The 12,474-nt window shown below is 42.8% G+C and overlaps 1 protein-coding gene across 1 annotated transcript in view; it reads left to right on the forward strand.

Annotated features, from left to right (window-relative positions):
* The window catches only part of ANK3 (ankyrin 3), a 251,108-nt gene that overhangs the window by 25,963 nt on the left and 212,671 nt on the right, over positions 1 to 12,474 (forward strand). The window contains exons 6-8 of the mRNA XM_088019888.1: positions 2,559 to 2,744; positions 3,427 to 3,450; positions 4,613 to 4,711. Coding sequence (XP_087876014.1) covers positions 2,559 to 2,744; positions 3,427 to 3,450; positions 4,613 to 4,711 — 309 coding nt within the window. The remainder of the gene's footprint in view (positions 1 to 2,558; positions 2,745 to 3,426; positions 3,451 to 4,612; positions 4,712 to 12,474) is intronic.

Below are 12,474 nucleotides of genomic sequence, written 5' to 3' on the forward strand. Positions count from 1 at the left end.
TTTCCTTTCGGCTTGTATTTTTCCTCTTCTTTTTTTTTTTTTTTTAAAGATTTATATATTTATTTTAGAGAGAGCAGACAAGCAGGGGGAGAGGCAGAAGGAGAGAATCTCAGGCAGATTCCCCACTGAGCGCAGAGAGATTCCCCTCCTGACCAGAGGCTGGATCTCAGGATCCTGAGATCATGACCTGAGCCCAAAGTCAAGAGCTGGCTGCTTAACTGACTGAGCCACGCCAGTGCCCCATGTATTTTTCTTTTAAGAATAACTGCACAGAGAGAACCAAACTGTTTAAACTAGGTTTGGAGCCAAAATCGGGAGCTACTAATTTTAGCTATTGACACCTTAGAGCTGGTATCTTTGTCTCTTTAATTGGCTTATTGCAGGAAGCACATTCTTGTGGGTGCTGTGGTCTCTGTTGCAGTTTATTTTCTGGTGCAAAGTAGTTTCCTTTATGTATAGGCCCTATGGGCTTAAAAGTTCATATTAGCAGAAAATATAGCCATTTAGTTTTGATTCAGAACCAGAAGCAGGCTGTCATTTTTACCCCTTACATTTTGTCCAGGTTTCACATTCACTCTTAATATACAATTTTCCTTTGACCATTCTGTTCTTTCTTTCTTTATTTATTTTTAAAGATTTTATTTATTTACTTGAGATAGAGAAACAGTGAAAGAAGGAACACAAGCAGGGGGAGCAAAAGAGGGAGAAGCAGGCTTCCCACAGAGCGGGAAGCCCGACGTGGGGCTCGATCCCAGAACCCTGGGATCATGACCGGAGCCAAAGGCAGATGCCTAACAACTGAGCCACCCAGGCGCCCCCCATTCTGTCCTTTAAAAAATGTATTTTTCTTTTGTTTTGTAATAGTAATAGATTACGTAAATGAGAAAGTAAAGTGAAAAGCAAAAAGAAGAAAAAGCCACTGTTAATTTTCCCTAGAGATAACATTTTGTTTACTCCTTAAGACCTTTTGGTATATGTACACAACACACATATTTATCTTTATGAAAATGAGGTCATATATTTACATAGTTATGTAGATTACTTTTCTCATAACATTAAATTGCATTCGAAACTTCATGCCCTTAAGTGTAAACCTGTAATGTTCTTTTGGTAATGTCTTGGTTGTTTTCAGCCTTTCTTAAGGCTGCCAGGAAAGTCCTTCTAGCAACATTAATGATCATCTTTTCCCTCTATTGGGTCTCCCTGGAAAAGTTGAAAGAGGCAGATGGAACTTCAGCTGGTTCTCAAAGCATGAAGAATAGACAGAATTTGTGTTTGTAGAATAAGGCGGAGGACATTGCAGGGTGGGGGGCATGGCATGAGTATAGAAGCCAGGGTAGAAATAGTTTGCACACTGCAGTTAATAAGGAGACTGCAGGAAAGGGTTTATATGAAAAGAATCTGGGCAATAGTGTCCCTTAGGTGTTTGGGGCCAATATTTTACACATCCTTAAATATAAATATACTGATGTGCATTCAGTCAAAAAAGTGGTAGGAGCCCTTGTCTGATTTTCCAGCAAGGAAAAGAATGATGAAAGTGGTCCTTTAGGAAGACCAACAAGACACTAGTGTGCAAGTCACTAGATTTTCTTTCTCCCATGTGAACACCCTTCCCCTGGCGTAGCCCTCTACTTGTAGCACAAGGCTTACCAATATAAAATATCATGCCCAAGTAAAATAAGTAACTTACTTGCCAGTTCTCTAATAAAAATAATTTATAAATGTTCTTTTGAGTGCATGACAATAAAAGCATAGAAGAATTCAAATTCGAGCCAGTCTTAGGATTTTCTACTCCATGCTGTTTATTCCACTGTCAGTAACCTTAGATCACCCACAGATTACTTAACCACAGAGAAATCTGTAGTTGTCCTCTCTCTGTCAAGTCCCAGGGCAATACAGTGTGAAGGCTCAAAATGCACAGACCTGAATGTATATCTCAATTTATTCTAGTCCTGTTTTGCATGATCCCTGTGTCTTCTCCCTTCATTGGTCAGAGGAGCCAAGAGTGTTTCATAAAGACCTTTCTTAAAGCAGCAGTTACTATGGTTCACCAATTAACATATACAGAGTGGCCACCAGATATGTGCTAGGCATCACGACACAATGAGGAAGCAGACAGCCTCTCCCCTAGTTTTGAAATATCAGCGGAAATTTTTATAGCTTAATTAAATAAGATCCTTGGAAAAATTTAACTGGATTTAACCTGAAATATTGTTTTCACTGCAGTTATTTTCTGGATATTGAAATTATGGTATCTTTTTCCTCTTTATGTAGTACTTTTATGTACTTTCAAAATTTACCCAATTAATGTGTATTACTTTTTAACAGGAAAAAAAACCCATAAACTTATTACAAATTTTTTTATTATTTTCTGCTTTGGTAAATATATAAATATAAACAAATATTTGTAGACATATATCTTTTCACATATCTATCTACTTGAATATGGTAGCTTTAACAACGCTAAACAAAAATTGGTCGCTCGGTTGCATTCTTATTTGTTAATCAAAAAGAACACGTCTGCTAGGGCCAATCTTGACCCATCCATTTATTTGCAGGATGGCTTTACACCGTTGGCGGTAGCATTGCAACAAGGTCATGATCAAGTCGTTTCCCTCCTGCTAGAAAATGACACTAAAGGAAAAGTGCGTCTTCCAGCTCTTCACATCGCTGCCCGAAAAGACGACACGAAGGCCGCGGCCCTGCTGCTGCAGAATGACAACAATGCAGATGTGGAGTCAAAGGTGAGGCGCGAAGGCGGGCAGCCGGCCATGCGCTCTCCTGCGCTAGCACCCACACGCTGTAAGAATGCCTGGTCTCCCTTTTGGCAAGCTTACCCCAAACCCTTAACCTCACTGGGAGCAGTGACAATACGTGTCCAAGTCAGCTGACTGAAGGCGCGGCCCCCTCAGCATTTCCAGCTAGGAGGTAACGGTGCATGCTGCCTGATGCATGCTAACAGGGAGGCCACATCCGAGGTCCATTTATAGGCACCTGGTAGTTTCCTTCCTTCTAACGTGTATTTTGAATGTATCCAACACTTCAGCTCAAACACCAGGGTGGAAAATTACAAAATGCTAACAACAATGTGCACAAATAAACCTTTGGCTGGTATCTGAGATGAGAGGCAATGCACTGAGTATTGATCAGTTGTGGAGAGCGTGCTGGCAGCCAGAGTCCCAGCCGAACATCGCCATTGCCTTGACATGTATGACCTGAAAGTCTCTGTGAAGGAAATGTGGCATTTGGAACAGGCCACTGTGTAGCCCTCCGTTCGGTCTGGCTTTCTTTCTGTGCCTCTTGTGCTCCCACCAGAGCTTCCATCCTCATTACTTAGCCGCCATGAGCTTGCTGCCGTCCATGTCACCGAGAGCGAACTAACCGTTCATTTTTTCCTCTTCTTTGCTTCCAAATGTGTTAACCTAGATGGTGGTGAATAGAACAACAGAGGTATATATATATATATATATATAAACATATGCATATAATCTCTGTCTGCATCATCATTTTCCCATTACCTAGTGCTGCTGCCTCATTTCTTTCCCTCCTTCTTTGCATCGCCTCTGTAGGCTAGATACCTGCTTTACGTCCCCGCCCCCAAAGTAGCATGTGCCAGAGAAGATAGTAGTTTGATTACCAGGGCTTTCTGCAGCTGAACCTGGTGTTGGAAAGGAAGGATGAGGAATCCTTGAGACTGAAGGATGTCGCAGTAGAGTTGGGTGACATGAACAGTTTTGATGCTTTAGATGCTTATCAGCTCTACCTAAAGCTGCAGACAACCCTGTCATTCTACTCGTTCAGGACTGATTCTTTAGAGTTCTGCATGACACTCGGCCTCAGTGGTGTCAGCAAAATGAAGGTTACCTCTGAATGGTACCGATATTCCCACCCTCCCCACAAGACTCAGTAAGACAGCTGGCATGGCTAAGAAGCTTGCTAACAATCTAGAAATGCATCTAGTTCCTCTAAGGTTTCAATCTTTGGGGACTAAGTGAATCGCTGCATGTTTTAGCATTTTTTAAGGAAGTAAAATGACCTTGGTATGACTAAGCTAGAGAAAATGTGTTACTGAATAGGCATTTGCTAATAAAGAGACCAGCTTGTGGATTCTTTCTAAAATGCAATCACCCGTTATACAAGACCAATTGTAGTTCTCTCCCCCAAAATTGCTTTTGTCATTAAAATTGGAATTTACTCCATACTGAATATATTAAACAAATTGAATTTCGACAAAGAGTTTCAATGGACAATTCTATCATCGATAATAAAACGGTGGTATTTATCAAACCTTCTGTAAGCAATAGATTTTTCTTGTCATCCCTGTTTTGATGTTTTGAAACGTTGGCTTCTATATAGTTCTGCTACCGGGTTACTAAAATTATTCAGTCTGCACCCTTGGTTCCTTCCTGGCTGTTCCTCTGCCTATGAGTTGGGCGTTTGTTTGAAACCCTACGAACAATTGGCACTAATTGAAAGAAACCTAGTACAGAATGGAATGTGGACCTCAGCATATTTTGCTTCCTCCCTTTGATTTGGGCAGGGTTATGGTATTAACGTGTCAGACAAGGGGCCAGCAGGAATCAATTGAATGTCTGCTGTGTTTTCTTTGCAGAGTGGCTTCACTCCGCTCCACATAGCTGCTCACTATGGAAATATCAACGTAGCCACGTTGCTGTTAAACAGAGCGGCTGCTGTGGACTTCACTGCGAGGGTAAGAGCAGGGCGCTAGGACCCGCCCTGAAAGCATGTGAAAGCCTTCTGAGCCTTCTTTGCCTGACAGGAGGCGGGAGTTGGGACCGCTGACCTCTAGGTCCTACCTACCATTCAGCAAAAGCTGTGATTTTCGACTTCTACTGCATGTTCTTGCTTTTATACAGGTGTGCCTGTTTCCTAACAGGATAAATAAGCCATGATCATGGGGGGAGGGAAGGATACACATATACGTGAATATATAGCAGATGTGATTCAAGGAATCACGACTGGAAAGTACAAACCCTTCCCCAAGTAGAAATTTCTGAGACTGTTAGAAATGGGTCAGACGGCACTAAGAGTGCTTGAGCTAGCAGGGTCTTGACCTTGCAGATGGGAAGAGGGTGAAATATCTGGATGAGATCCAAACTTCAGAACCCAAAAAACGGAGACCATCTTTTGCTTTCATCGTCTGTCCCCGACACACTTTCATAATGAGTCACAAGATTCCGTACCCCGACTAAGTTCAGATTCCTGGAGAAAGGAGTTACAGCATCGTGTGTATCCCTGGATAGCAACCCAGCCATCCAGAGTAGTAGTGTTCTGAGTGTAAACACCAGTCTGGTGCCGCGCCTGATCCTGAGACACCTCATCATCGGAAATAGAAGTAGAAAGGAAGGAGGAAGCAGGATAGAAGAGTAGGCTGATAGTGTGGGCTCAGGATTCAGACTCCTTGGGTTCCAGTTTTGGCTTTAAATTTTCCTGGGGTCCATCAGTTACCTCATTGATAAGATGAAACAGTGTGTGAATTACGAAATCGAGTAATAACAATAAAATAATATCACCACTCCCTCGGGGGGTGACTGTGGGAATTAGAAGGGCACGGGGCCAGACATGTCGTCGGCAAGTACGGCATCAGCACTGGGATTTCGAGCATAGCATGTGAGGTGGTGTTTTTGCTAGAACCTTACTTGTGGGAGGAAAATGGGATTAGATGAGATCAGAGAGAGGCCATATACTAGTACTAGCTTTAGCAATAGCAGAAGAAGTCATACCATCTTTGAGGTCGCTCCTGTGTGGCAGATGCCAGGCTATGCACGTTTATCTTAGTTATTCGAATATCAAGAAAAGTGTTATTTATCCATGCTTTAGAGAAGAGGAAACCAAAGCTTAGCAATAAGAAGCGGCTGGTCCAGGATCCCAGAGCCAGCAAATCAGGAAAGGCAGGAGAGGAAAGCTCCCGGCCACTCCAGCCTCCTGTCTCCCTTAAGCGACTCCAGGTGTTCATTTCTCCCTCTCTTCTTATAACTCATTAGTTCTATAAAAATTAGTAAGAACTCAGATTGTACTGATGTAAGAGCTATTTCCTGCCCTCTTGTCATCGGCTTGCTGAAAGCCTTGATTGGTTTAAATGACTCAGGAGTGCCCGTCAGCTCCTGTCACCGCAGAGCGTGTTCTTCCTGCACGGCGCGTGTCCCTGGCATTCAGTGACATGGCTGACCTGAAGCCTAATTTGACATTTTGAAGGACAAAGTTAAGCACCTCGTGCACAGGAACACATCACTGCGAAAACTGAAGTTCTTGTCTTGAAGATGTGTTCTTCTGGTTTTATTTCTGTAACTCACAGTATAATGAAAACCTCATTAAGTCACATCTTCTAATTAGGACATTTAGGAAATTTATGTCAGGGTAGCGTTTGAGGTTTGTCTTTGCACCATTGTTCAGAAACTTCCTGATGCTGCTGAAAATAAGAAGATTGGGGCAATGTTTAAGGGATCTAAGAGGACAAATTACAGTATTTTCAGACTCCTTCGAGCAATTCCAAACCATCCATTTACATTAAAACAATGAACGTGATAATTACAAACAAATGGTTATTTATCGATTAAAGATCAGTAGAGATCTCAGACGTCGCTGTTAACCTTGCCAGTAGGTTAAAATAATCACATTGTGTTTTTGTTTAAAACATGTTAAAATTGAGACTTTTTACTGATTTACAAAAGCGTTTTCTCCAGTCATCCCTAATTAATGAGGCCTACCAGCACTCTGAGCTGAAGGCTGTGGTGTAATTTGATTGTACTTCGTAGGAGGCCTGCGCGGTCGCTTACACCCCGACACGAGGCTCCCCTCTGCGGCTGGTGGACGGATGACTTGCTTTCGGGTGTCTGAGAAGAACTAGTCTTTATAAACAGCTTCAAGAAACCCGTTTTAGGTTCCAAATCTCTAGCAATTCTATTACCTAGTAACCCAGCATCTGCCCTTGGGGACCGGGGCCTCTCCCTGCCCAGTTTCATTGGGCAGTTTCTGCACCACACGTCCCTCGGGGGTGTGGCTGGAACAGCAGCGGAGAGTAAGACACCCCAGAACACAGATGGGAACAGATTTCACCTGGTCAGAACAATAAAGGAACGCTCATTAAGCCCTGATTGCTAAGAGCTAGCTGCAGATCATAAGCTTCAGGAACCGGGTCTGAGCGAGGCGAGGATTAGGTGGTTACAGGTAAATTAAAAACCAACAGCAGCCCTTGTCCTAGGGGCTGTGGTTTCTGCTCTCTGGCTGCGACAGATCATTGGAGAAAGGCAGGTACAGTCTCATAGTTCTCTGTGGGCTGAGGACACGGCCTAGACAATGGCTACCTGTGGGCAGAGAGCTGGGGAATAGGAGCAAGGACAGCTCTTCTGGAATCATTTCCTCCATTTGGTAGATGGGCACTTCCAAAGCAGATACGAGGCAGAAATAAACGTGTCGCTGAAGGGAATACACAGCAGAACAGATTGCTTTCTGTGCTTCTCTGCAGGGCTAGCTAATTTATGCAGCAATAAGGCAGATCCTCGCCAATGGCGAATGTGTACCTCTGAGTTGCAATTCCCGTCACCGATTTAGAGCACACTTGCCTGTTTACTGCACCTTCCCTTGATTTTTATGATGATGTCGGTTGTGATTTGTGTATTGTAATGTTGTGATGTCTATGGAGGAGACCCCAACTATTTCCTTTTGGATCTTACATGAAGACCTGGGCAGCCTCCTGGGTCCACTGCAGGGAAGTAGTGGGGTGGCTTCTTCCTGCTGCAGGGCAGCTTTAGCATTCTTCAGCCTGTGACCAGAGTCTGCTGACATGGCATCAACACCGTCAGAATGGATGCGTGACCCCCTGCTCTCTTAGCAAATCATTCTAGCTCTCTTGGGGAAGAGAATGTAACTAAGACACACCAGAGCTGCTAGTGATTATCATTCCAGGAAGGAGCATTTTGCACTGGAGTAACTGAAGGCCAAATCAGTATGTGCATGCCTGCAAAGTTCCTTTTATTGAATGAGCTAGATTAATACTTTGCTGGCTCAGAGGTCTTTTTCATCAAATATAATGGGCCACCCAACTTAATCTTCACTCGTGTCATTGACTTTTCTCCTGTAAATGATTATCCAACTCCCCATTTGGGGAGGACAATTGAATAAAATATCCTTATATAGGTCCTGCCATTTAGTACTTTTTGGTTTTGATCTCTGGGAGGAATTAGGGATTTATGTGTTTGAGTGTTGTACCTCGTTTGTTTCCAGAAGGATTTCAGGTGGTTTGCAGATTAAAGGTATACAAATTAAGACATCTAAGGATGAAACAGAAAAAGCAAATGTTACCAAGCAGCTGCAATGAACCAGTGAATACAACTGGAGGATAAATTTAGCCCTTAAGGGCTTCATATATGTAGTGGAAAGGGAAGCGTGGATGATATAGTTTTCATTTTTTGACAAAGGAAATCTTACAGTTATCTATAGAGACCATTTTTGTGTATGTGAAATAACTCAAATATGATTTTTATCATGTGAATTCTTCTATTAAGAACAGTGAGTTTCATAATTGACAATACCTTTGGTGACTGTATTTCAGAAAGCTCAATTCCAAGTGCCCTGTCCTCCCTCTCTGGTCTGTGAAGGCACCTGGCCCAGGGAGGCTGAGGGACTGTGGCCCAGGTGCTTAGTTTGATGATGCTCTGATTGCATCTGATAGAACTTGGTGTGTGTGTCACAGATCACTGACTGGTTCACATGCCCATTGGACTGCCTTTCTCAAATGTCAGATGTTTTGAACAAGATTTTGGCAGGTGCCGGGCCATATTTGGAACTCAATTAAGTCACACGAAAGGTTACTTTTAGATAGGTGAACTGCTAAACCTGTTGGTGGAAAAATAAAAGTCTCAGACTTAGACTGCGCCCACATAAGAGGTCAACATGATTCAGCATGTGAATGAGCAAAGCAATGCCCATGGATAAACATAATCTGGAGATGTCCTTTCTCAATTAAATTCAATCTAGCAAACATTTAAAGAGCTTCTATTATGGGCTAGAGCTGGAGATTCAGACTTGAGTAACCTACTGCCCTTACTCTACTAATTTGTTTAGGTTCCCAAGTGCTAAACCATACAACATAGTCTCTCTCTTAATTCCCTAAAGCACAACTGAGTCTAGGTTATAATACCAAACATGACTTTTCTAAAAATGTAGAGACTGCTGATGGGGGTTCAGATCAGAGAAGCAAAGCTGAAGGACTGGTTCTGGACAACACTGCCCCCAAAAGTCCATAGGCTATGACCCATTCACGGGGTACCTCTGGGTACCACTCTCCTGAACCCCCAGAGGCAGAGTCTATCTTGCTTTCCCCCAGTGGCGACCCCTTTTATCATGTCTCTCCCAGATGGATTCCCGGACCTTAACCTAGTCTCCGGGCCCAATGACAGAGATAACCCTGTTTTCTCCATACCTGGGCCATTTTAATTCAGTAGCCACCATCTAGTGGGAAGTAGCTTTAATGTAAATTAAATTAAATTCAGAATTCTATTTCTCATTCTCAATAACCATGTTTCCAGTGCTGAATAGCCACCTGTAGCTAGTGGCTACGTATTAACACAAAATCCCTAATGTTTCCATCAGCACAAAAAGTTCTTTAGAACAAAGCTGAGAAACCATTAGTCTCAGATCTTTCTTCCCATCAACATAATGATGATCTCTAAATGTAACTCCCTTCTCCAAGGAAAATGATCCCTTAAATAGTTATGCAGAGCAGTTTTACTCCTGATGGACTTGCTCTTTTTTGCTCCAAAGGAATATTTTGCCTTTCTCATTATGTAACTAGAAATCACCACTGCCATCACCACCACCAAAAATAAAACTGAAATGTTTTGCAAAAGAGAAATAAAAATTACTAGAAGTTTTAAAGTAGTGATTTCTCCCCAACTCATGCTATGTGAAGTTCAGAAGTACTAGAAATGAGATAAATCTCAAGAGAGGTCTTCAATTGCCGGAGATTTTGCCACATAATTACCTCACTTCTGAAAATCTCAGTTTTTTAATCTGTGTGAAGGCTGCTTGCCTGCTATTCCTCAGAGATGCTTTCTCTGACCCCCCGAAGCAAGGTGCTACCCCTGTCACATCACTAGATGCGCCCCTCACACTCTCGCTCTCGCATGGTAGGCATTGCATCTTCTTTCGTGTATATGGTATTGTGTGTCTGGCACAGTCTCCTTGTTAGCTAAGCCCCTTGAGTGCTAAGATGCCTCCTTCACCCTCCCTGCTGAGCTCCTCGTCTAGAACATACTCTTCTCACCTGGGAAGTCTCCTCTTCCCCAGTACTCACCAAGTACTGAGCGCTGTGATAACCACTTTCACATGAAGTTCATCTTCTCCATCCTTCAGCGAAGAACTCAGCAACATATTTGCCATGTAGATATTTTTAGGAGAGGTAGACGTTTTATTTCAGAGAACCATTCCTCGGTTATTGTACTATAAGAAGGCAGGACTTTTTTTTCCTCTCTCCCTCTCGCTCTCTTTTTCTGCCTGACAGCCCTTTATCTGCTTTTGATGAAATGGTACCTTGGCATACAGCTGCATCCCATTCAGCCAGAGGGCTACAGTGTGAAAGCATGTGGGACCCTGCTTGCTACGGAATAAGGGCTCAGTAGATGTTCATTTTCTTCCTTTCTTCTGTCGGTGAAATTTGTAGTAATAATGATTTATTAAAATAGTTACAATTTATTGAGTATTTACTAAGTTTCAGCTTCTTTGTTAAGCACTTGGCATGTCCTATCTGGGCCGAAGTAGGGGTGCAATGAAATGCAGCTCCCACATCCTTGCGCTTGCAAGACTTTGAATTCCTCAAAGGCAGACCTGTGTAAGAGTAACCATTTTGGAATCCCTTGGGGATAGTCCAGCACTTAGCACTGGGAAAGCCTCAATATATATTTATTGAGTTCGAGAGTAAATGAACCTGTAACTTGCAGGCGCCCATGTAACTACTCCTGGGCAGCCATCCTCTGTGTAAATCCACTTTGCTCAAGCCATAGTCCTCTCCCTAGTCTCCGAATTTCAAACGGAACCTCACCTGGTAGTAGGGAACTGCTTCCCAAACTGACATCAGCGCATGAAGGGAGATGGAAAATCCACAGGATTCTAATACTGGGATTTTAAGCAAGTGCATCAAACCCACAGATTGAATGTCAGGTGCCGAGGGGCAAGTTTTTTTGAGCAGCAGGAAGATTTGTGATCCGACAATGTAGATGATCTTGGAAGACAAGAAGCCTAGAACAAAGGGCCATTCACCCCTGGCTGCTACCAAACTTTGTTCAGTTAAGGGTGTTTTATTAAACACGGCCTCAGGTTCTGGGCTATCAAGTCCCAATCAAGGCCACCACCAGATGGTGCTAGAAAAGACATCAGCTACTCCTCCACAGAGAAGGGTGCACAATAATAATGTGACTCTTGTAATGGTTTTATAAGGATGCAACACTTCTGAAGACTCTACTTTGGTTTGGGTGGCGGTGCCAGTGACCCTGCACTATACAATAAAATACAATAAAGCAAATGAAAGAAAAGAAAAACCACCCATAACCTTCCTATTAACCTTTTTAACATTAAATATCTTTCTTTACAAAGATGAAAGACACACACATAAACACATTCATTTCTATTGATACATATCTTCAAAGATAGAGTAAATTAGATTTATTTCCTAGTACAGGCTCTGCAGCATTAAAGACCAAGACTTTTTAAAAACCACATTTGGACGGGGCACCTGGGTGGCTCAGTCTGTTAAGCGTCTGCCTTCGGCTCAGGTCATGATCCCAGCGTCCTGGGATCGAGCCCCACATCGGGCTCCCTCCTTGGCGGGGAGCCTGCTTCTCCCTCTCCCACTCCCCCTGCTTGTGTTCCCTCTCTCGCTGTGTCTCTCTCTGTCAAATGAGTAAACAAAATCTTTAAAAACAACAAAAAACAAAAAAAACACCACGTTTGGAATGAGAATGGAGATGTGGGAGCATTAGCAAAAGAATGTGAGTTATGGGAAAGTAGCCATGCAGCTACTTGCATCAACCATGATATCATTGGCAGGGTGACATTAACACATCAGGAGGAACAAAACCAGTAAACCAAGGACACAGTGGTGGGAGATACACCTCTTATATAGAGTTGCTCTTAGCATACTATGCAGTCTCCTTCCTGCCTTTTTCATTTCATTTCCTGAATGCCACATCAAAGGAGAACCTCCTATATAATTAAAAAAAGATTTTTTTAAAGATTTTATTTTTAAGTAATCTCTGCACACAACATGGGACTCGAACTTGCAACCACGAGATCAAGGGTTGCATGCTCCTCCAACTGAGCCTGCCAGGTGAACCCCCCCCCCCGCCCATATAAAGGAAATTTTTCTCTTAAATCCTTAGTACACTGGCAGTTACTGACATCTTGCTGTGTGAAATAGGATCTGTGTTGTTTTCTTCTGACGAGGTGATGTTTCTAGGT

Source organism: Eumetopias jubatus, unplaced genomic scaffold, assembly GCF_037043125.1.
Source record: "Eumetopias jubatus isolate StellerSeaLion01/CBP00866 unplaced genomic scaffold, mEumJub1_p1.0 scaffold_17, whole genome shotgun sequence".
Lineage (NCBI taxonomy): Eukaryota > Metazoa > Chordata > Mammalia > Carnivora > Otariidae > Eumetopias > Eumetopias jubatus.